Source organism: Tachypleus tridentatus, chromosome 9 (genome assembly GCF_004210375.1).
Source record: "Tachypleus tridentatus isolate NWPU-2018 chromosome 9, ASM421037v1, whole genome shotgun sequence".
NCBI lineage: Eukaryota > Metazoa > Arthropoda > Merostomata > Xiphosura > Limulidae > Tachypleus > Tachypleus tridentatus.
In genome coordinates, this window is record NC_134833.1 from 45,764,033 (window position 1) to 45,791,427 (window position 27,395).

Genomic DNA, 27,395 nt, shown 5'->3' on the forward strand with positions numbered 1-27,395 from the left:
GAGAATATCACGGGAATATTTTAAGAAATGTACCATCAATATAACTCAAACTTCAAGAAAGAATTTCAGCAGTTGTTTATTTCAAACATGATAAAGAGCTTAATCTTAAAACAACAAAGTAAAATTACTAGATTTACAAAATAACAGGCACATACTGAATGACTGTGAATTGTGACCAATGAATTATTATACTGATAAATCAATATCTAACTCTTGCTAATGCCATCATATTGTAGTACTTCAAATGATTATAACTATATCACAGCAAATCACTGATAAACATATAATCCATTAGTTTTTGTAATCATATTCATACAACCTAAAAATATTTTGTTAATACAAAAACTATGAAATTAGTTATGCCAAACATTAAAGAACATTTTTACTTACATATACATAGAAATATATTCTCCAATAATAAATAGATTAATCCATTATTCCCCTCACAGCTAACAATACATTATAATCAATATATTGACATATAACAGATAATAGTAATGAACTTCATAACCAATACCAAATAAAATGTAAACCATACACAGTTCAAGTATAAGTTGTAAAGACTCATTACTCTGACATGGTAGACTGAAATATATCCATACAAGAACCAATTTTGCAGAAATAAACCTCAGATATTTCACCACTGATAATGCTAAGATCTGTGCTAAAAAAAAGTGTAATATGCATAATATGACTGTTTAATTTAATAGTGTAATATTAAAAATTTACCAGTTATTCTCTATGTGTGTGCAGTGAAGAAAACTATTAAGTTAATTTTCTCCTGGCCACCTTTTGCTCCTTATCATTCTCTGGAGAAAAAAAAATATACAAAGTACACATTGTATATAAATTTAAACATATACATCTTCCAATAGAATGTCAGGTGATATCTCATGATTACAACCTTCCTAACGATATAATATGGCTGTACAATCAAGTTTCAACATTAAAAGATACTCTGAAGAATCATATGTTATACTGAAAAAAATCAATAATGTGGTTTATAAAATCCAGAGGGAAGGGTGACCCAGTGAAAGGCTATCCACAGTTTCATTCTTTAGAACTTCTTGGTAACCCCAGAGAAATTGTCAGCAGAAGATCAACCTACTGAAAAGCTCATGGTAGAAGATTACTCATTTCCAGAGCATCACCAAAGATTGAGTTGTCAGTGGATTTGCTCAGCCATTTGCCAAAGGAGTACTCCACAAGAGGCAGGACAGCAAATAACAACAAGAAACAAAAGGTCATCCTATCTGCATATATTAACCCTTAGAAAAGAAAAACTACCCAAAAAAAGAAAAAGATGAATGAACAACTGAATGTTATATTTTTGTGTTAGAACTGTTCAAGGGATTTCACAGTCTAGGAAAGATGCAACATTACAAGCTATAATTTTAATGTTCTAATCTAGATGTTTGCTTTAAGAATTTGCTAATCATGAAAATGATGTAATAATAAAAAAGGTTGTGTGGTATGTGCAAGAATGAAAGTTACAACATAAATAAGAAGGAATTATTCAGTGACAGTTATAATGTCTATTCTGCTTTTTTAGATAATTGGTTAACTACATGTCTACCTGTCAAAGGTAAATGAGTCAGGCATACACCTCATAAATTATATTGAAATAGTGTAACTGAAGTTAGTTAGGCCTATATTTAGTTGCAGAGTTTTATTTAGAAAAAGTTATTTATGAAATAAGGACTACAAAAGAGAATGGTTGATGCATTGGCCAGCAGTGTATCTTTATCCCTAGACTATACATGGTTGAATGTCAGAACAGTTCATAGAATCTTTGCATGGTAGCAAAATCCACATTTTCCAACAATGAAAAGCTATCTGAATACATTTGTTGTTTTCATAGATGCTTCTTCACATAGTAACTAAACTCAAACATAGAGGCTTCAATACAAAGAAAATTAAATACTGGCTGCTGAAGAATAAAACAGTCTAAGTGATCAAAATTTTATCATAAATAGCAAAGTCCAGATTGAAAAATATGGTAAGATAAATTCCAACTGATCAGAACTTCTGTCAAGTGTGCAGGTCATAATGTAGATCACATCTCTCTGATTAAAATCACAGTCTTCCTTAAAAACTTCCTTAAGAGAAAAGGTAATTACAAAATTACCTTGGCCAAATAAAATTTCTACAAACTCCACATTTGCTCACAGAAGATGTAACCCTTATATCTGTGAACTTCATCATTCCCACACTTCATCAGATTTTTGTTTGACTAATACCTATAGCTGTGCTACCCACAATCACTCCTACAACAATGGCCATCACAGCTTACCCTTTGACATAAAATTTTTTCTCTCACTAATGTCTGGTTTCTACATAAACAGTGTGCAGTTTCACTAAGAAAGAAATGGGTATGAGGCAACAGAACTGATTCCTACACACAAAATGATTAGCAGATGCCAACCTATATCTGACAATTAGAATCCACCAATGCTTTTAACTGTATCCATCAAAAGTTTCTCCAAAATAAAAGTTTAGTGCAAGCTAGATGCAGTTCTCAAAATTAAATCAGGTGTTACTTTCTGCTTTCCTCTTCCTTATGTGTAAATTTACAGCCTGCAGTTTTGTACATCTTTAACAATGTAAATAAAGTATTTAAAAAACCATATGTTTATAAATTACTTCAATATATATAATTGGAAAATATTCTATTACAATGAAGTTAACATATCTTATGGTATCTAAGCAAATCTCTATTGAATTTCATTTTCTGCTGATGGTTTCACATACTCATGAATGTTTCAGTTTGACTCAGTCAAAATTTCTTGCACTACTTCTACCTATAGACACATGTATAACTATTTTCTTTCTACCAAATGTAGTGTGAAACTCTCTATTATTCTTAATTTTCCATGAAAATTCACAACTTATTAAATATTTATGTGTCAGGTTTGAAAAATTATCTCACAAGTATTAATGTAAATAACAGATGTATTGCACCTTCAAATCATTAATCACTTTTAACATTATATAACCAGCTTAAATCTTTTGTTTTAATTCATACACTGCTTAATTACTGTGTTCTTTTGTCATATAATGTGCATGATGACTTCCTGTAATGTTCACATTGATATGAAAATACATACACGTTTATTTACACATATGACATCAATATGCACTGTTACCTACGCTAATAACTTTAAATAGACTGCCTTTAGCACCCACGCAAATTACTAAGCAATCCTTTCTCGTCATGTCAAGCAGGTTAAATTTTGATAGGTTTTGTACAATAACGTGCTCCTATCTATGAGCCATCAAGCTCAATTTTCCTTTTTTTAGGATTGCAAAATATATGATCTCCAACAGAATTTAGATAACCTATGATATTTTTGTTAAATTCTGAGAAGTAATTTTTAACATTTGTGCTTTTACTAAAGTGTATATCAATATACATTCTGAGGAAGTACAACTCTTTCATTGTATGTAAAGTTATAGACTTGTTCATATAGTTGTTGCCATTCAGATCACATGACTGATCCTTGCAAAATGTTTGGCAACATCTTCCTACAGCAAATCACTTGATAGCTCATAATACATGTGACACAACACTCTTTCAGCTGAATTTTCAAACTCCTGGCTGTCTTCTCCAGTTATTCAAACTGATGACGTAATAGTTCATTATATTTACTGGAACTAGCCATCCTAACTTCTTGATTATCACATTAATTACCAGACACAAGAATTGAGAGGCCATCATTGGCACTTCAACTAACTGCCATAGCTGTCTCATCTCTACATCCAGTGGTTCCTCATCTGGCTCAATCTGAAAAGCCAGATAAGTTCTCTCAGCTCTTTCCTCACCTTCTGGGTTGGATTAGAATAAAATGATCTTCCTGTTCCATCCTCCTCTTGATTCTTGGTCAAGGCTGTTCACTGGAGATTTATTGTTAATTAACAGACCTAGCTCGTAAATGTGCAATATACACTTTTGCACACCTGCAAACTGCCTGTAACTTATACATTAATGAATTTACTCATTGGAACACAATATAATGTCCCATCTGTTGGAGTTAATTGGCTTTTGTATCAGTGACAAGTATCAAATACACAATCAGTCTCCACTCATGTACATTCATTTGTTCACTGTCTTATCATAACATCTCTCTTCTGGCATATGGTGGCCTTTCCTTGTTTTCGTAAACTTATGTTCATCAACTAATGCAGACATTAAATACTCACGTATTCTTGTGCATGTTATAGAACATTTATTTAAAGGAGAGGACCACAGATGAGATCTTCATGGATCAAAACATCCTGCATGAACATCGACATATCTGTCAAGCAATCTGTCAACTTCTGATAATTTGAGCAATATAAAATAATAGCAAACAATAAACAGTGTTTAAATATTATTTGGTGTGACTAACAATTTAGGAAGCATACACTTGAATGCAATATTTACCTATTCTATCAAACTATAAAAAGAAGGGTGTTACGAGGAAGTACTCATCTTCACCACATCAAATATTTTACAAAATGCATAGAACAACTAACTGTTAATTTAACTCTCTGATCAGTGTTAATCTCTTCAGGTTTTCCAAGCTAAACCATCCAGTGCTTTGCCAAATTATCAGCCACCAACTGTGTTGATGTATCAAACATTGTCTGTTGGAGTTTACCCTGTTTAGGTTGGGCTGTTGAGACCTCTACTGTAAAGATGATTTAAGTTTATCAATCATTTCAATGATGCATGGTCCACACTAACAGTGATTTTTCTACCATACACTGCTCTGATTTCACTATCACATGTTTCAGTATTCAACACAAATTCAGTTTTATCATGGATATGCCAACATTAGGGCTTATATTAAAGCATATTTCACTCTTTATCTAAGTGTTTCAGTTTTAGTAAGAGCCATTAACTGTGTAGTACTATTGGAGTAGTTGGCCACAAATCACCAGTAATATGATGAAAACCTAGGATTTTGGATACTTCTCACATGGTAAGAGGTTGAGGCCAATCTTGCACCACTGAAATTTTACAATATGACCTATACATTCAGCTTTTATGCACATGAATGCACATTTTCCTAGGTTCAGTTTCCAGCCTATCTTTTTATTTTTGAAATACTATTTTCTGTTTCTCAACCACAGATCTGAATATGTGACCAAGCACCAAGACACTGCTGTTAAAGACCATGCATTTCTCCCATTATAACTGTGAGCATATTACAGAGAGACCAGATAACACAATAAGAAACTCATACAACCTATCTTTTGTACTGAAAGCAATTCAAGCCTGCTTTCATCAATTAGCTTGACTTGCTAGTATCCAGATGCCAGTTCTAATGTATTCAACCATCAGGCCCATTCCAATGGATCCAAGCATTAATCTGATTGTGGTAATTTGAGTTACCACATCCAAATGTCTCAAATCAATTCAGAACCTGAGCATATTTTCCTTCTTCATGAAAATTACTAATGAAGATGACCAAGCACCAGTGTATATGTGATGCTATGTGTCTGCTGCTTGATCCAATAGGCTAACTAATTCCACAGATACATTGGTATGTTCAGCCAACAAGTCAATGAGTTATGCTGCTACACTGAGCCTAGGTTGTCTATTTGCTCTTCAACTATCAATCTCAGATGTTGGTAAAAGTGTCCTCATTTTGAGATGAAACATAATGAACACAACAGTAATATTACCACAATCCTTAATTACTTCCACAGTGCTCACCATATCATGACCATTCAAGCATGGATCTTGATAACTGATCATCCTTAACTACAGAATGACACTGATTTTAGATAATTGTCTAAATAAATTATACCTGCTTGCTTTTTGGACAAAATATAAAATTTTCATGCGTGGACTTGATAATCAAATTAAGTGACACCAATGCACTAAGTTTTTCCACAGTAAACTAAATAACACTATTAGTGTTAATGGGTTATTGTGACTTCTCACAATCTCTCTCCACCACTCAAGGGTTCCATTTGGTCAGAATCAAATCAGATAACACCTCTACAGAACATTAGTTCACCAGCTGCACAAGAAAAACTGACTTATAAGCTCTGAAAAACATTGATACCAAGTTTATTGATGCCAGAATTAATGTCAGTGATGATTCCATTGTCTTAAATGACACCTAAATACAATTAGTAACCGCTCATTTCACAAATATTTTTTCTCCATTAGTCAGAACATAGTTTGTGTCAATTGGTTTATATGGTGATTTCTTTTGAAATGCATGATATAATGTAAGTCTGATCAGCATTATGAAATTATCTTTCATCCTTACTTTGAAAGGCACATACCAAGACTAATCACACCTTGAAAACTTGGTTAATTATCCAACTTCTCAATGCAAGTTGTCCATTTCACTCCTTCAAGTCAGTGACTAGGACCACTTTGGGTTCTATTTGTTCCCTTTAACTATAGTAGCATTGTTCACTGCTTGTTATTAGCTCTCCTGCCACTAAAAATTATTGGTCAAAACTAATAATCTTGGTTACACTGTTGCTAAACAATGTATAGACAGTTCACTCAGAAAAAAAACTTAATGCTCCATAGAGAAATGAAAGTCTCATTCTTCCTTTTCAGAAACACATTTGGGTAGATACTTTATAAGCATAAAATGTAGGTAAATCATGGGGCACTAGTAATGCCCTATCCATTCAATGAAAATCAATATGGATGCATTTCAGCATCAGGATGTAGGGGTAAATGATTAAACCTTAGCTTGGCTTGAGTTTGGCATAATATGGGTGTTTGAGTGTAAAGTTTTGATAAAAGTTTTGCTCAACACTATTTATCTGTTTTGCATCATGCAATGTTTCAAGCATCTTCAATGCCAAACGATAATTTGTATTAGTTAGAAATTGCCCTACCCAAATCACCTTTGTGGAATAAGAATCTTGTGCATTTAAAAATAGTATCAGTTGTAACTTTGTATTTCTTTCAGATTCCATTATATGCAGTTTTATTCAAATATATAACAATGTTTTATGGCCTACTGTTTAATCAATGACAAAATCCTTTGAATGTATTTTCAGGTATGAATGTTAGATCCTGATTGTAAACTGATTCAAATGCTGCACATAGTTGATACAGTATTGTACAAAGGAGGTGAGCATCTGTACGCTGGATCAAATCCATGTGAGATTGACACTGTTACAAGAAATATTGTCATTATCACGAAGCAGGCACAAGAAGCTTTAAGATTATGATTGTCTTTGTTCCCAAAGTCGGTAACCAACTGTTTAAGTTTTGCTGATAATAAACAAAAATATTGATTTTTTGTGGGAATTTCCCTGATTCACCACATGGGTTTGGATCTAATAATACAATTTGCAATTTTGTTCGTAAACAATACTTTTATGTTCAATGAACTGTAATCTGAGAAAGTATGCATCGATATTATTCTGAATTCTTCAGAGATTGACATGTTTTCAATTCAATTCTAAATTTATGTCTACTGCACTTTCATATGTTTTATGTGGCCTTTATATGTTTTATATATGAGCTATAGAAAGGTATGTTGTTCTTGCTAACCAGCTCAAGTCGTGTATCGTGCTACTAAAATATTTTGTCATATTGTATATTTTCAATTGTTATTTTTCTTTGTTATAGTTGATGGTTGCTTTTTACTTAGCAATTGCAATTTAATAAAAAGATCAGCAATGCAACACTTTGGTTGAGTTATTGATTCAGAATACATCACACAAGACAGTGGGCAATTACAGTCAACGACTGTGGTTAACAATTGATCAAAGAACAACCCCAAGACCAAACGAAATGACTCAAGAACTAAACTGGATGATGTGATGTGAAAGCCTTTCAACACTCACAGAAGAAGACATCCAGAACCATGACTGCCCTGGTGATTGAACATCCAAGCAGAAACATCTTGTAGCAAGACCACACTGGAACCCTCGAAGAAAAGAACCATCTAACCTGTGTGAATCAACTGATTCCAACCATCTCAGCTGATTTGTGAATCAATCTATTTTATGAGAGATCTATGAAAGGTTGTGTTTAACAATATTCACACTTGGTGCAATGACTAGGCCTTTGTTGTTAAATTAGGTCATGACTGATTGTGTCAGACTTTTACTGTTATAATCACAGTTAACCCCATTTCAAAGCATTGTATCAGTATCAATAAATATATATAGAGGCATAATCATGGCAGAGGAGGTTTTAGACATATCTCTAGACATTCCTCTGAACCCCAATGAGGCAGAAACTAGACATGCCACACAACTAAAGTTTCTGAAATCTCATGAGTTGTAGTGGCTGTGGATGTTCATCTTGAAACTTCCACCAATGCTCAAAATGCATTAGATACCTGTCTTAGTGCCAGAGTTTGTGTGCCATCTCTAAAGACTATGGAAAGGAAAGAGGAGGTTATTAACCAGTTTTGGACCTGGTTTAAGCAGAGCAGGCAGCACTGTGACAAGGTGGAGAAACTGTTGGACTCTGTGTGTCCTCCCAAAATATTTCATGTCACAATGGAAGAGCTGAATAGTAATTTAGATGATCTTGACAGACTGTACTCTGAGGTTTATGATCATACAGAGAATAAGGTATCAGATAGAGTGAAGAGCAATATCCAAACCCTACTTCATAAGGGACAATAAATGGCAGAACACTGGAAGGCTTCAGCTGGGTCAGCAATTCAAAAAGGTCAAGCTCGACGACTGCCTCTAGGAGAGCACTTCTGGTTGCTCAAGCCACAGCTCTGCAGGCAGAAAAAAAACAAATAATACAGAAGACACAAAATAAATATATTATTACAAGTAGTTCAATTAGACCATTTATAATATTAAAAATGATATAAGCTTATAATGTTAACAGCAGATAAACATAAATAAAATATTAGTAAGGTGAAAACTAATTTTTAAAAAACTAAATAGATATGTTACTAACAGTTTCATCACCTTCAGATGTTTTGATTCCAACAAGAGTTTTTTCCCAACTGATAACATTTTGACTGACATTCATAATCAGCTGAACACTTCTATTGATAGCTTGCTGGATATCATCTAGGCTTGGATAAATTACCTGTATAATAAAATATTTCAACATTTAATAGGTAGATAACACATCCATATCTTTAACTATATTCTCCATTCTTCTAACTGCTTTTTGTTCTTTAAAGGAAAATTTTTCCAATCAAAATAGATATTGTGATACATGTAAGAAAGGTTCTAAATAACCTTAAAATGCAATCATTCTACAAATCTAGTTGGTATAAAGTATTTTAAAGTAAACAAACAAACAATCAATGTTTGAAATTTTTCATATAATCTGAAAATATTGAGTGTTTTTTTATCTACTTTAAGATACTTTATACCAGCTAGATTTGTAGAAAACTGCATTTTAAGGTTATTTAGAACCTTAGTTACATGTATCACAATGTCTATTTTGATTGGAAAAATGCAATTTTTTTTACAAATCTAGTTGGTATAAAGTATCTTAAAGTAGATAAATAAACACTCAATATTTTCAGGTTATAGGAAGAAATTCAAACATTGATTGCTAATACTATAAAAATGTCATTTCATGTGGTTTAAAAATAAACACTTTAACAGTTAGATTACCATTTGGGTCATTATTTGTAATAAATGTCTTTCTTCTCTAAACCAGGAAATAACACATTATATGAAAAAACAAATAAAACTATCTGATATCAAAAAGATTTAAACTTAATTATGATAATATAAGAAATACAGATCAAATTGTATCCTCAATCCAGTAAACATTTTGTTTCATCAACCACCAAAAAATTTGTTTTTACAATATTTATCACTATAAACAGCTAAAAAATGTAGTACACTACCTTCCTCATCATACTTACAAATTTTAAAAGCTTATTTAATAGTTCATAACTGCACTTGATCAAACTGCACTTATGAAAAGATTATTTCAAGTATTTTTGTCTTTTACATGTTCATGATGAATTTTCAGAAAACAGGATAAAATAATATGAATATTACTATTTCACTCACTTAAAATCTGGTAAATAAATTGAGATTGACATGTGTGATAATTCAATTTTTTATCAAAATTAACATTTCATAAATTCAAAATGTATTTCCAGTAATACCTCTGTTAATACTATAGCTGTTCTTCAGCCTCTAGGGTTTCAAATTTGCCCATCTAAGCACTAGAGTTTTTCTCACTTACTCCATTCTTTTATACCTTACCAAAATGCATTGGTGATATACTATCCACCTATGTCAATGCACCCTTTATCCTGGTAATATATATAACCACCTCATTCTGATAACACTATCACTTTTTCAAGGCTGACACTATCCTGGTGACTAATACCAACTCCTAGTGGGGAGGTAAGGCAGGAGAGTGTCAGTAGAGGCTAGTATTATTGGAAATACATTTCAATTTAGGAAAATGTTAACTTCCAAACATACCTATCATATACTGACATTATAGCTAGAATCTAACACTGAGAATGTGGAGGAGCTGGTAAGGTAATTATTGGTATAGAAAACATTTGCATAAATTAAAGGAGTAACAAGACAGAGGTATCCCAGTAGAAGAACCACACTACATTAAGAACAGCAATGTTCTTCACCCAGAGCACAGTTCTTGCATCAAGAGAAAAAACAGTACTTGAGCGATTATCAATGTAGACCAGCACCAACGAGACAGCTAAGATTACACAATTCAAGGTTGGAATGAAAGAGGTCTTAATTCCTATATCCCACACAAATGGCTAGGGCAATTCGACCACAGTGTTAGATATATGTGTGATCAAATCCCAACCAGTAGCCATGGAGTGAAGCATTAGAAAACACTGGAATCACAGTGATAAAGTAAGAAACACTGAAGCAGAGGAGCTTTCTCTGCTACCTAAATAAGTTCAAAAGACAACACCCCAGGTGCAGAAAGATGGGATCATGAATGTCTTGCTCAACTAAAGAAACAGAACTCATCTGGTCTGTAATTATGATCATTCATCCTCACACACCAGTTGAGTGAGCAAGGAGCATTCCACTTGTTCCCAGAACTATGAATCAAATTATATTCAACCAAGAACTTAGAATGTGACCATTTTGCATTTGGAATTATGAGGAGATAGTGGGCATTCTTCCATGAAAAATATACTCAGCTGACATTGATAAAAAAAAAAGCCAAGCACTCACAACGAGATATTATTATTTTTCATTATAACACAATAACTTTCTAATTTTTGCATATCAGTTAATTTTATAACAAAAACTAAAGAAAACACAGAAAAAAAATAAAAAAATATAATACTTAACTGAGCCCTTATGGTTTGTGCTGTCAACTGCTGATGAAACTTAAGCCTATGTTTTTATACTAATGGTACAAACTATACTAAATATTTTTTTAACTAAATAATGTACAAAAAAGCACAAAGTAAACAATATATATACAGCTATTACAATTTTCTAGCTTTATAACTATGAAATAACAGCTTTTAAAAATTTAGCTATGTTTGTCAATGTGAACATCACGAGAAAAAGCTTTAAACTGGAAGTGAAAAAGACAACTTCCTCCTATAAAGACAACTATGGAATAACATATGCTCTTTGAAATAAACTTTTATTTTTCTATTGCTTATAAGTAATTATATAAATCACCAGAGACAACTATTGGCAATTTGTGAAAGTAAGGCAATTGAGTCTCATATTCTAGTTGATGGCTCCATAAATAAATAAGATTGAAGGCTATAATAATTATGCTTTGTTTGAGTAACATCTATATTATAATTAGTTACTTACATTAAATTTCATACTTCTCAGATGTGTTAAAGAAATTAGAGAAGAGAAAAGACCTGGAGAGCAAATGTCAGAATTCTCACACTGAGAAATATTGAAGATTTTAAATATTTCCTAGTAAAATCAAGAATGTAAAACTTATATAATTTTAAAAAGATGATTTATTACCTATATTTTAATGCCAAGGTTATTTGTATACAATGATGATAAAGTAGTGTAACTGAATTTGAAATTTAATTACAAAGTCGTCATTCACACTTTGACCTGCTCATGACAAGAGGGTTAATGAACAAAAGAATTAGAAGTTGAAATATTAGTGGAACATATTTGATAACACGTGAATAAACTTTTTTCTTGTTTGCTTATTTCTTTTATTTGCTGTCTGAGTTTGATTTATTATTTGCTTAACCCTATGTGCATAGGTGGATGTCAAAGTGTGCACATCATAACATAGTTACGTTTGAAATTCAATTAAAGTAATTTTTCATCAGTATATATCAATATAATTAGCATCAAAATGTAGCTAATAAATTAAACTTGTATGTAAGTAAAAATTATTGATATTGAAAAGAAATATTTAAATATATTCTCAATCTTCACTTCTCTGTACCACATGAAACTTCTTGGCTCCAAATTGCTCATTTTAGGTGTCATTTCTACCCCTATATGATGTCCTGAGCTTACATAAATCATGCATTTATAGAATATACGTGTAGAATAATCTAATTTTATATCATTCAATCTTCTTGTTTTATCAAGATATAAACCCAAAATTCAAGCTTGGGTATTAAACCATCATATCACATTCATCTTTAAAAAGTGTTAATAATTCTCTCTGGCATTTGCTATGGAATTATTTATAACCATTAAAAAAAGAAAACAATTTCTAGTTACTGATTTGCATACAAGAATATAAAAGTAACAAAATTTAACATTAAGAAAATTATTAGGTTAGATAAGAAAATATAAGTGAAAAACATTTCTGCAATCTATACATGTGAGCTTCCTAGGCATTACTTAATTACATACTTACAACTTGAGCTATGCATTTGCTACATGATTTATGGCTTTGTTATACAGGTTTGATAGTTACGTGTAATTCAAAGCAATGAAACAATAAAATTAAGTGAAAACAACTGAAACTGCTACTGGTAAAAAACTTTATCTAAAGTTTTGATTTTTTATACAACGCCTTTGTAATGTTTATTACAAGCGTACACAATTTCATAAAAATACACTAAGTAAATTCAGAATTATAGCAAACATTAGTCCTCCAATGCAGGAATTGTCTGCTAGATTGATCCTGTGTATATAGGATTAACAGCCTAGAATCTGCATCACAGATATTTTGAAACTTTGCTGTTGGACACTAATGATTCTTAATATCATAGATTAGTTAGAAAAATTACTTTTGGTATTGTGACATAAAATATGTTATTATGTTGTTTGTTTTGAAAGTGCTTATTTTTAGGTTTAGTTATTTGGTGCACTGACTTTTGTGTTCATAATCACTGAAAGTTCTTTTCTAAGACCATGACAGAAAGAAGGAGGCTGTAGATAATCTGAAGACTAAAGTAGAAAATGAGTTAAGAACTGGGGAAAGCACTCTCCTAAATGAAAAGTGTTCTACAGAAATGATAAGAGCTCTGTTTGGATTTTCAACCACTCAGGACTCTAAGAGTGATAGGTACTCTGCTGGGATTTCCCTTACACCTTCAATGGTTACTTCCTGTTGAAGAGATCTTAGTGGTGTTAGGCAACCTGAACTTCCAAAGATTCATTGCACTGTCTCAATAGGACATGCAAGAACTCAATGATAAGTCATGTGCTGCTGGTGATAAAGAGAACAGGGAAGCATAAGTACTGGACAAAAATCAGCATATTTCAACAGAAAGCCTTCACGTGGTACCACACAATGATCAAAATATAGAATGAGTAAGATAGGAGCCTTCTACATCTTTGAGATAAATTAACCATGTTCTGAGCCTACACCCAGCAGTAGAAGCACACCACTAGATATGTTAATGATAAAGCTGGTATCACACACTGCACTGTCATGATGGTTGTAATGATGCATACTTCTGAATATCTATTCATCCCATGCAGGACTTATCTTTATAATGTCACATTCAAAAGGATACAAGCAATTCTGGGAAGAAGACAGAGATCTTAGACCTCATCTAGTGCCAAAAGACTTGACAGAATATGGCAATGAAATGTGATATTACACTTTGTAATATTGTTAGAATGGTTGCAATGGTATATGCAAATAGTCATCACATAGAAGATTAAACCTAAGGGGAGCATAGTTGAAAGTATGTATATGTCTAAACTTTTGGAAGACACAGTTCCTAGACCTTGACCAATGGTTAGGGACTTAACAGTATATGATGATGAAAATGTGACATCACATATTCAATCATGAAGTCATCTAACTACAAATTTATCATGAGGACACCATATTCACGAGAGTGGATAAATCTATAGACTTGTAAAAGAAAAAAGCCTTCTACACACATGCATCACACATACAGAGATGGGGGAAGCACCTGTTGACACCATCATACAATTATTAGTATAGGACAAGTATATAAATTTAACAATGTTCAAGGATACATAAAAAAACTTAGACCATTTTCTCAAATGTAGCAAGAAAATTGCTTTTTGAAATGGATAAATTCAGAAACAGGCAAAGCAACATTCAATGCTCAATCTTAACAGCACAGTGTTCAATGCTTTAGAATATTTAGACATAGAGCAGCTCATCAACTGGGACACTGTTTTCACTTGTAGATCCTGTCAAGGAAAAGACAACCTAAAGAGCAGAGTTCAATGTTCAAAGGTGAGGGACCCTCTGATCAATTAACTCTTTATATGGACAACTTTGGAACATACATGGGAGATCAATCTTGAGTATGTTTCTCATACATCATTATAAATTACTCATCAATAATTTCATAGAGGGGTTGCCAAGTGAACTCATGCAACATCACATGGGTCTGAGGGACATCATATTTCTCACAGAAGTGGTTTCACTGGTGGCATGGTTTGAAGTAGTGATTAATAATTAATAGTAACTTACAATCAGAACAAGCTATGTACTTAGAGCAAATCTAAAAATTAACTTGGCAACCAGGAGTTAATTCAATATACCTTTATGTTTTTATCTATAAAGATTAAAATGCATTGAATCATGCACTGAAGCAGACAAAAACATTAAGTTGGAAATTTAGCTGTGGCCTGAATTTCAAGGCCTCCAAAGCATGAAAGATACATTGACCTTCCTGGCAATCCATCATCTCCATTGTAGCAACTGTCACAAACAGCATAGTGCAGTAACAATGGTTCCCAAGTAGATTATAAGGTGGAGTTTTATTCCTAAAAGTACCATTGTCACAAGAGAAGGAGCATCTGTTTTAATTATGGTGTGCCTAGTTACTGGTTGTACAAACATCTGTATCTTGTTGTTAGACAAGGTGACTGGATACATGTACTTTTCAGGCCAACATCACAACTGATGTAGGAAGGTAGGTAAGGTGAGTAATTTCACTAAAGCGTTTACTTATTTAAATTTTTAGAGCTTGAGTTGGGTCTGACCTCCTACTTGAGTGAATATAGCAGTCAGCTTGCAGCAAAAATCATAGTGACTGGATTGGACAACTATAAATTGGGCTTTATATGGTATATAATCATGAGGTTGTGTTTGTGGTTAGTAATACTGCTGCCAGAAATTTAATTAACCTTGATGTATGCAGGCACTTCATATAAAATCAACACATTGGCTAGTTAGCACAAACTTTGTTCTGGCAAATGATAAAAAGACATGTGAATGAAAACTTACATCTTTAATTTCATCTTAGCAATGTCATACACTGAAAAAAGATTGCTGTCTATGACCTGGATTCAGGAATTGGTATCTTAGAAATGAACATACTGCTGAGATTGTCAGCCAGTTTCACTTTAGCAAAAAGTGGACTGCACTTCTACAGAAAAGCCATATAATACTGAGTAGGTATGGCCAGTAAGCAGTAGACAAGGATGTGGTAATCTTCCTCAGTGTACATGCAGTATTTCTAATGTGTATTATGGAAGTAATCTAATACACTTTTTTCTGTATGTTATGGTGATAAATTCAATGCATGAAACAGTTTTATGTCTGGACACAAGGGTGCAATTACTTGAATAGTGATCTTTCTTAGTAATTGTTTTATATCAGTACTAGACTGTTATTATTACCATTTGTCTACTCATGTTTCTACTGGAATGGCCATTAGTACAGTGACAAAAGCAGAAGTGGTGTAAATTACTGGAATAATTGGAGTTAGAGCAACTGTGTTCAGTGCAAGAATGAACATGTAACTTACAAGGCATCTGAAGTAGTTAACTAAGTACAATGCAAATAACCTAACCTCAGCAAACAGATATGAACTCAATAAATTTCTCAGAGAGTCTACTTATGTTGCACAGGCAACAGTCACACATTATCACAGAGACAAAGATTACACACTTTCAATAAAAGAACTACCATGTATGTTTTTCTAGAGTACCAGCCTGTGAATGAAATAATACAGATTTCAGAAAACACAGTAATTTTCATTAGTAAATGTCAGAAGAAGGAAGAAATGAAGCAAGTTGAATAATAATGGTAGATCTAAGACTGCTTTTAGTATTTTAAAAGAACTATATAAGGTCAGTTCAGGCCATTTAGTCTAGTTAATGAATTCCTCACTTTTGAGAATTTGATGGAACTTAAAATTGTCTGATATACACTATTGACATACTTGTCTTTGGTTGCACATTTCATGCTGCAGCTGAATGCATGAGAATGGTATTCCAGCAAATAAAGGATGCAGCTTTGAAACTGCTATTACTCAGGATTTTTTTCCTTTTCCCATCTAAGTATTGGCCTGATTTTTTTCTCATTTGTTCCAGTATATCAGACTTCACTTTACTGCCTTTGGTGATATCTGTTTTATGACAATTTCCATTTACATGAATGCACCCTCTCTCCTAATATTGTATATAAGCATCTCATTCAGATAATTTTTCCAGTGCTCCAATCATCATTTTGAAATATCTGAGCATTCTCTGTGTTATCTAGTTGATTTAATTGATTTTTGTATAACAAGCAAATTTACCAGATGAATTCCTTGATTATTACTTCTTGCATGGAGGCAATTTACGTCTCTCCTATCCTACCTCTGATAACAAGCATTGCACAACAACAGAAGAAGGGGAGAAGAGCTGCTCTTGGTTGAGGTTGTCAGGGATCTTACTTGTAGTGAGATGGAAACACATATTCTGTTCCATGACATTCACAAGATATATGCATTGGTGGTTGAACCAGATTAATTAAGATGTGACTGCATGAAAATTGGGATAGTCACGTAATTGAAAAATTGTCAGCTGAAAGAGTGTCAAACCTCTTGCTTTTTGAGGTATCAAGTAGTGATATCCAGCAGAAGATATATGCTATATTCTGCGACCATTACTTGATCGCATCAAGTCATCAGTCTTACCATCAGTGACTGAAACTTAGCAGCCCTTACTCTCTCCTGACAAAATAACAGTTATAACACTATTATTTTATAAGAATGCTAATAGCTAAAAGGATTGTCACAGTTACCTTTCATTTCCTATACTGGAATGTTTTTCTACACAAATATCATTACCATTATTGGAGTAGTATCATTTCATCCAAAGAGCAAATAATTTACTGAATGTAATAATGTAAATTCTATTTTAACCAAGAATATTTGTTCCTCACCAGTGTGTTGACGTGCAAAGTGGTGGCAAAATGAAAACTTTTAGTACTGGTGCACAAATTTAGATTATTCAGTGGTTCAAAAATATTGTGGCTAGAAGTATTTTTACAAGGTGGAAAAATCTGTTGGGTCTAACCACTTACATAGAGCAGCAAGTTATTAAACTGTAACTATCAAAAGACAACTTATGGAAGTAACCTGCAGGGTTTCTTTAGTATAAGTGGCTATGTACTTCAGTTAAATGCTTAAATACATAAAAATATGAGAGATGTAGGAAATGTGTATTAAAGTTCACACAATGTTATTCATATGCTTGTCTGACACAAGTGCATTAAGACAAGGAGAAAATAACTGAAAGGCAAGCCATGTTGTAAATATGAGTTTGATCAGGGCATTGAGATGATATATAATGTCAACTCTAAATATTGGTCTGATTGGCATTAAAAGAAGAAACAGTGAGACTGCTGATTTTGTTAATGTTAAGAGTGATCTTTCAGATTTTATATTCAAATATTTCTCAGGGATTGAGTCTTGCTAGAGAAGCTGAGCATAGCATAGGCTGCTTCTTTTGTAAAATGCAAGAGGCAATAAAAAAGTATCTTTAAAAAGTAAAATTCCTAAACAACATGTCTGGGCATGATGAATTTAAACTGGGAAAAAACCCAAAGTTTTATTTACAATGCAGAAACACTTTCATTAGCTGATTAAAATACGTTCAAGAGCTCAATTTCTTGGATGAATTTTCAATGTAAATCAGTAAAACTCCAGTTTCACATACAAGTATAGGCTGTGGCGCTGGGAGAAATGATATGACACATCAATGACAAGCAGCTATTCTTGAGTTAAATGGAGTTTGTTGTTAATCAGAGTCAACAGCAAAATGAAATGTAATAAATTCTCACATTTGAAGAAATCTGGTTTACATTTGAGCAGTGTTCAATCTATGTTCTTCTCAAGTGTGAATAATATCATTCTCATTTCTTTCCTACCAGCCCAGTCTCTGTTAGTTGACAATTTTATGGTTGTGGAGGCAATACAGTGGATTAATGGACAGAGCCGAATATCACTTTGATCACACCAACTACAGAAGCAGGTGAGGAAATGACAGATAAGCAATGGCCACTAGAACAACGTTATATGAATGTAACTAGAAAAATGTTTATTTATACATTAGATTATATAAATCAGTGTGTGATGATAGTGGATAATACTTTAATGAAATGAATGGTCATAAGTTGTTCACTTTCATAAGAAGCACTATCTAGAACTTGTCTAAAACCTCAGAAATAGAAATGTACACTTTAAGGTTTTAAGATCATTATAGAAACCCTTATAAGTTCATAAAGCTTGACAAAGATGCATTTATACAAATTATTACCTGTGGCACATAAACCTACGATGATATATTTGTTCCTGGACATAAACAACAGCGTTTTTTATGGACTTGATTGAATATTTCTAAAAAGGTTATACCTATCTAATTTAAAAAACTGATTCAGTAGTATGTCAAATTTATTTTTCTAGTACTTATGCTAAGATTGCAACAACTGAATATCAATGATTATCACACACACACATATATATATGGTTAGAAACCTATTTGATTCCTTTTTTTTATAACTAGTTTACTAATTAATTTCTTCCTAAGTTTGAACTTATAATTTGATGCAATTATCAGAGAAGTCAAGAGAAGGACTTTTCTATGGTGGTAATGACTAGCATTTGAACTTTGGTTTTCTTATTGATTATTCACTCAGTTGCAGTCTCCCCTATTTAAAAAGGTGAAAGAACTATCTGAATGTATTAAAAAAAGGTATCTAGATTTTGCTGCCTTTTGTGTAAAGTGACAATGTGTGCTATCTTTAAGGTAGCTGTAGAAAGTTTTTTTTATTTTTGTTGTTTTTTGTGTATGTGAGTTATATTCTATTATTTTGACATATTTTTAAACATTTATCCATGATATTTTCTGGCATAATAGTGTATATTGCATATATACTAGTGTTACTAGGCCTTTTATGTTTACTATGTTCCTACATTCTAGCTTGAATTGGTATTTCTGTTTCTCAAATGTATTGAAATCCCCATTCAGAGAAAATTTTCCCACTTCACTGGGTCTTTATGCAATTTGGTGTGTAGAAACTGTAATCATATTGTGTTGTTATTCCTAAAAATTGTTTTGACTTTATGTTATTTACTAATCCTCTATATGTTTTGAGAGAGACCTCTGACACAGAAAAATGTGGATGTATATCAGTAATTTTCTTTCTGTTTATTTCCATATTCTTTTGTGTCAGAAGTCTGACTTTTCTAAGTTTTGTGAAAATATCAAACTTTTCAAGTTTCATGAACACCCTGCACTGATAATTTATCAGTATTTTAATAACTTTTATCTTTATGAAAAATGTCAAAGTATATTTTTATCTTTCATAACTACAAATAAATAATAAAAAATATTATGCAAGAATCAAATTATAAAAGATTGAAATTACCATTCTCATAATTTTATTATACTATTGATATTTAAGTGAAAAAGACAACATTTTAAAATTCTAAAAGTGACACAATCCCATTTTCATATTCCTAGTTTTTTTTCCCAATGTATGTAAACAGACGAATAAAAGAACAAGTATATAGCATACCACTTGAGGAATTTCCAGTAAAATCTTACATTGGAATAAAGCACACGAAAAGCCTTCTTCTATTTCCTCGTGAGATGAATTACTTCTCAAAGATCTTGAAGCACCTATCATGCTTGAATTATTTAAAGAAAATGTTAATGGCAGATCAGTATAATTTCCTATAGAAAGAAGAAGCTATCTGAAAACATTTTCATATACATTAAAAATATTTTATACACCAAATCACTAAATTACAAAGTACATTTTTCACTCAGTGTTTGTTAACAATCAAAACATACTACCAATATTACTCTGATAAAATTAAACTAATTTCAACCACCTACAGAATTATTATTCATGAAGTTAAACTTTGTGTTTTATTTGAAAATTCACTAAGGAGTTAATGTAGACATATAGCACGAAAGAGAACTGGTCAAATTATAAAATCTGGAGGTTAACAGCAAGGACATTCAAGCACACAGTCAGCACTATGGTGTCTGAAGAAAAGGCTAAGGGAGAGTAGAAAATGGGTTATGTTGAAAGGACATATACGGTAATTTATCTTAGTATACACATTAATATTGTTGTTTCTATATTATGTATATCCTATATTTGTGTACTAATAACAGTAGAACAGTAGAAAAGACACAAACTTTCCACAGAACAATTAATTCTTTTAAGTCAGTTATTCTTTATGTGTGTTGTTTTTCCAGTTTTTTTATAATGAAGTTAAACCAAAACATAAAAATTCCATACAGCTTGTGCACATAGGTCAAGCATATCTTCAGACATAAATTCTTACTTCCAAGGCTAGAAACAAAGGCTTTTCATAGAAAATGTGATAGAATTTTGTTTTCAGTCTTAAACTCACTTCTCCACACACCCAATAAATTATCTTTTAACTCTAAAACCAGGGGTAGACTAACACACAGGATCCAGCTAAATGATGATAATGCAGAACAACAGCATACAATTGCTTGATCAAAATATTAACATTTATAAATATTATGTGAGTTTCTATGAAAACACAGAATTGGCAGATATACCTTTAACCCTCTCTAGGCCTTAAAAGTGTCAATGATATCCCCTAATTTTTTTTTCTCATTGTTATGACACTTAAACAAAATACATGAAACTTTGGACAAACAAAATAGTATTTAGTTTGGCTTAGACAATTCAAATAATTTTTTTAGTACTTATCTCATTTTACAAGTTAAAAAGTAAAAAATTTTGTTACTCAACTGTTTCGAAAAATTATTAAAATATTTTATATATGTAAAAACGGCTTTCTCTTCCGATACCAGCTGTTTTTACATATATAATCTTCTCTACAATTGGGTTTTCTCATCATTACGGATTAAAATATTTTATCTTAGTATTTTAATCTTTTTTCCTTGTTGATCAGAAAGTTACATTTTGTATATTAAGTCACTTTCAACTAGGTTGATAAATATTAACATATTTCTTTTGATACTTTATTTTTTCTTATTAAAACTGTTATCAGTATCAGTTATAAATCATAAAAACATGACAAAAACTTACTGGTAACTCTGGACCTTATCTTTCAAAATGGCATTAAAATTACCTTAAATAAACAAAAATAACTAGTTTGAAAATACGATTTCAACGTTTCTACAACAGTCGAAAATGAATCAGAATTTAGTTTTGACAATCGTAGAGAATAAGTAACATTTATTTTATGGGCAGTGAATAAATAGCAACTTAGAAGTTAAAACACACAATGACAAGTGTTATTTGGTCAAAAATAATTAAAAAATTATAACAAAGCTAATAATGTTGTGAAAATGTAATAAAAACTTTTGGCACTAAAATTAAATAAATTATATGAAACATACCATAAAATGACAGTATCTTTTAGGTAACATCAAGAAGAAATGATTAATTTTGTCATCTTAATGGAACATATTAAAAAGTCATAAAAGTATACTTAATCTACGTGATCACAAGTTATAACGTTAAAAAAAGTCAGCATCATGCAAAACATGAACAGAAAATCATTATTTGAAGGAATATTTAATCATTGTACAAACAAATCAAAGCTATTCATCAACAAAAAATATACAAACCTTTTAAACACTTTTCTTCTTAAAACATTCAAGGATTGTTTGGTACAATGCAATATTCCCTCTGCAACACGATTCCCAAAATAGTCCAGAAGGTTATGACACAGGTCACAAAACACAACTTCTGGCAACTCAAAGTTCACTGAAGGTATACCTTTTATCCTGGGCTTTTCATTGTGTTTTTCTACATGCAAGTTCTCTATAAAAAAAAATGCACAATTATAAAATATATGTAGGATATTATTTCAAGTGTACACTGTAGAAAAAAATAACTTACTGAGGTGCAATGTTTTAACTGTCCATTATTGAATCTAATATTCTGAATGCCATAACACAAAGTTCTTTACGTAGACAATAATACTTAATAAATAATATAAAATATCAAGTAAAAAATTACTAGCTTGTTTCAGATATAATTTCAATCAGGGTGCTATTAAGTAATATTCTAAATTCTAGAGGTAATGGACATTTAATTTAATGGTAATGCTGAATTTTCATTTTCTTGATTTATTCAAACAATTAGACATTAAAAGTTATATTTTCAAAAAAAATTATTAATGACATTAATTATGAGGTTATGAACTTATTTTTCATAGTGAGAAATATACTTCCTCTGTATAGTTTATGTATGTAATATCACATACCTCTTGCAATGTGTTTCAAGAATAATGGTAATTATAATTTCCTGATAGATACTTCCCTCTTGTCACACGATCAGCATTTCTCATTTTGTGCTATCTTCTATTTGCAAACTTTTTTGAATACATACCACAAGTCTTCAACCCTCCCTCTGTTGGAATCCACAGTTCTTACACCTCTCTTATGTAAATTACTATGTGTCACCTCTCCACCAATAGGAAAGCACTAATTCACATGCACCGTGTGACATCCTCTATACTCATCCATTAAACTATTTGTTCAAAGTTTGGCAGAAGACGTGAGCACCAGAAGATTATGAAGTATGAGGAGAATATACTTTCATTAAGGAGTGTGCATGTGTAGGTGTGTTTTCTTATAGCAAAGTCACACTGAGCTATCTGCTGTGTCCACCAAGGTGAATCAAACCCTTTATTTTAGCATTGTAAATCCATAGACTTACCTCTATGCCAGTGGAGGACATTTTCATTAAGGAAAATTATAATTTTGAATATGGCACTCTCCCTTTGCTCACAAAATTAATTTGAATCCAACACACTGAATTGGAGGAGGGAATAGTGTAAGGGAAGCACAGGTGTATTCCAAGAAGGATCCAAAGAACACCCCTAAATGAGAAATAGATCCAAAGATTTGAGGAAGGGCACTGCACCATATCTGAGCAAGCTGTCTCTTCACTATGGAAAGTGAAAAGGTCAGGATGACCAGACATGGTGGAACAAGAAGAGAGTACATCTATTTGAGAAAAGATGGTGAAACAAAGAGACATAAAAGAAATAGAATCATTCAATCCCATAATGGAAGGTGAGTAAAAGTTAATGTGCCCCAAGATGTAGAGTGGCTACAGCATAAGGGACAGCACTTTGCAAGTCAACTAAATTCAAAATCTCACTTGTAAGGTACCAACATCTCATAAAGGTAGGATGAAGATCTATACCATCTTCATCTCAAGTCCCAAAGTCCAGAAGAAACTATTATGAAGACTCCAGGAACACATTAAACTATTTGTGTGGCCTAAATCCAGGGACCTGGGGATGTGTCATCTGGAATCTGAAAAAAGTCCATCACATGCAATCAACCCTGCAACTGGGCAAAAGCTTGAAATGACCTAGGTCATCAACAACCTCATAATGAGGGAAATTCCAATACAAAATCAGAAACATGGCATGAAGTCCTTATACAATTCTCTACACAGAAGATAAATCAAGAGGGAAAGATAAACAACCTGAAACTTATGTGATTGGTTCATTCAATCTTCAAAACCTCACTCACTGTGTACCAACATCTTCAAGAAGGTAGGAGAAAGGCACCTAACTGGAGGAATGAACTGCATATGAAAATCTCAAGTCTGGAAAATCAACCACTGGGGGGCATCTTGTAACTCCCTCTACACCAGCAGAACACCACCACCCTATTCTAAATTGAGTGGTTATAGCCATCTTTAGGAAACCCATCCAACATGTTTCCTCCAGTGGTCAACCATCCAAACAGCTTGGAACTGGTAAGTGTAAAGGAGTCCCATATTCCACTGGACGAAGGGGGAAGTACACTGGATAGTCCAGAGGGACTGTAACACCTGAGACAGTGCAAGGGGTGATCATAAAATATTATTTTTACAAACAGACCACACTAATGTATTCAATCTAGTTATGGCAGGGATGAGCAGCAAATCCCTTCTGCTTTATCCATGTTGTTTATGGCTGATGTGGTCAGGGACAGGCATATTATGGCTCAAGTATCACAATTATTTTACACTCAAGTAATCTTGGTACTGTAGGAATCTGTGAAAGACAGGACAGGAAAGGATAAGATCAAGAAAGAAGAGTTGGAGCCAGGAAAGGAAAGGCAGAGCCCTGTTATACAGAAGCTACTCAAGACAACGAGAACATAGTAACTGTGTCAAACATGAAATGTTGAAAAACAGAACATAAAAGTGACCCATATTTATGAAAACTGGCAATGAGTATGTGAGAATATAGCATCACAGCCTAACAGAAACCCAAACAAAAGTGAATCACATGTGTAGAACCATAGCTAAAGACAACATGTGACCAACAGTGGAAGGGAATAGAGGGAAATGTCTCTGAAAACCCCATACTCTTTCCACAAAAAACTCAGATAGGAAGAGGAAGTTCAAGACTAGAAAAGAGGGCAGGGATAAGATAAACAGGAAATTTTTCGACCCATTTCCACAAATAGGTAAACTGAATGTGGTAGCCCATCTGAAATGTCACAAGGGCAGACCAACTCAAAGCTCCTGGGAGACAACATATTAATGCCATTACCAAACAGGATGGAAAATACACAGTGTAAACCTAAACCAAAGAGAATGTGGAAACAAAGAGAAAAAAAACAATATATACCTCAGATATAAGCCCTGAAAAACCCAACAAGGGCTGAAAAGAATTTTTGGAAAAGGTATGGAAAGGCACAGAAAACTCCAGGGTTGAGGAAATCAAATTATCTGCAGCTTATGTCAAGAAGGTTGAAAGAATAAAGAAAAAATAAAGGCATAAACAGGAGACCACATGAGTTCATTATAGTGTTTGAGCTCCCCACAAACAAAATTGCACAAAATCCACTAACAGGTCACCCATGCCTGTGACCAAAAGTGCAGTTACAGAAAAGTGATATGCAGCAAAATTGGTAACAGCAACCTCAGAATTTGTACATGATATCAAACCAGTGAAAAATTTATGCCAAACATGGGTAAATCAAATGCTCTCAAAGAGAACTGAAATTAAATTTAAATGAAGATCAACTAAGGGAATTTACAAATAGACGGTAGTACAAAACAAGAAATGATAATCCTTGTGAAAGGAGGGAAGTACTACACAAAGAAGAAAGAAAGATTAAAAGTCAATAAAACGTCAAAAATATGTAATGTTTTGCTGAAGGTTTTAAAGAGGTTGAAGATCAGGTATATGAGACTCTATCTTTCATTTTTGATAGGTCAATACAAAGCAGACAGGTTCATGAGGATTAGGGAGTTGTTTATGCTACTTTTTATTTTTAAAATGGATTATATGGGTTATCTTGCAAATTATATGCCAATTAATTTTACTTTTTTAGTGGGAAAAAATTACAAAAGTTTGATAAAAGAAGCTTATGATGTATTTGTAGACATACTAATCACAAGTCAAAAATTATTTCTCTGTACAAATTACCCTTAGTGTGTATGATATTTATTTTCTTAGAAAAATAATTGACTAATTATAACTGATTAAGGAAAAGGAAACTAGATAATTGTAGGAATGAAAGGATTATTTTACAGGGATAGGTTAACATCTTTCATTTTATCTTGAGAAAAGAAGGGTAAGAAGTGATATATTAAAGTTCATAAGATTATGTACAGAATCAAGAGTATACAAACCTCTGACTTCTTAGTATTTTATTCTGGTTACCAGAATTTACACATAAGCTTTAGATTTGGAAAAGATACGTTAGTATACAATTAAAAGTTTTCTTTTTCTAAATAGAGGACTGAGTTTACGAAAAAGTTGCTATTTGTAAAAGTTGGGGTTAATACTCATGACTTGTAAGAGAGAAATTGCTGATTCTTTGAAAAGTAGTGTGTATTAACATTTTACTTTTCCCAAAAAGGATAAGCATGCAAATACAGCCCTGCAGAACTATAAGACTATCACCATTAGTTATTTGACTTCTTTCTTCAGGTATGTCATCTTCACGGTTGTTTTTTGTGCTTTTATGTATCTCAAGAGCAAACAAATGAATCACTTCTTGAACAGCCTGTTTAACACCAAGTATTTTCTGGTTAAGTACACTGGCAATCATGGCACAATGAGTCTGAAAATAAAGAAAGACTTGTGAGAGAAAAAAAGAAAGCTAGCAATATCACATGAAAATTCAGAAAACATATTTTGGCTACTTTTAACCCTTTAATGTAAACATTGCAAAATTTTAACTCTGTATTTTGAATTTTATAGATGTTTCCTCCAAATGAAAAATGATTATAATCCAACAAAATTGTAAACTTTAGATTCTTTATCACATAGATAAAAAAGTAACTATTAGAGTCATTAACATTCTTGTTAACATACGAAAAAAACAAAAAAAACAACTTCATTATTCCTCATAAAACTCCTGTTTAAGCCAAAACAATTAGTTGTTACTACAAATGTTTATGCAAGTTCTTTACATGATATCCATAGTTAAATTAAAAATACAACTACAAATGAAAAAACAATAAGATTTTTGCAGAGAATGAGTCAATGAAACTACAGAGAGCCATTAAACAAAACAAGTTTTAATCTACCAGTGCCTGTTTTGGTTTACTGCTCAGAATGTAAATGTCACATGCCCCATATCTATGAAATGTTTTGTAAAATTTGTCTTTATGTGTTAATAAAGTACTCATGATTACTTGTTACTGAGCTAGCAGAGGCAACTGTGAACAACCTAATTTTTCATGGTACAGAACAAGACTGTCATAACAGGTTGGCTTTTTGAGTTTGTACATAAAACATAGAAGTTTTAGCAAGCAGTTTAGTTTGGCTGATTATACAACAATTCATGAC

General features: G+C 32.4%; 1 protein-coding gene across 1 annotated transcript in view; it reads right to left on the reverse strand.

The window, feature by feature from the left end:
- Positions 1-8,654: 8,654 nt before the first annotated feature.
- Positions 8,655-27,395, reverse strand: part of LOC143227364 (dynein axonemal heavy chain 8-like) — a 45,561-nt gene continuing 26,820 nt past the window's right edge. The window contains exons 6-10 of the mRNA XM_076458818.1: positions 26,505-26,664; positions 22,207-22,402; positions 20,141-20,252; positions 8,897-9,031; positions 8,655-8,708 (exon numbers count right to left, since the gene is read on the reverse strand). Coding sequence (XP_076314933.1) covers positions 8,655-8,708; positions 8,897-9,031; positions 20,141-20,252; positions 22,207-22,402; positions 26,505-26,664 — 657 coding nt within the window. The remainder of the gene's footprint in view (positions 8,709-8,896; positions 9,032-20,140; positions 20,253-22,206; positions 22,403-26,504; positions 26,665-27,395) is intronic.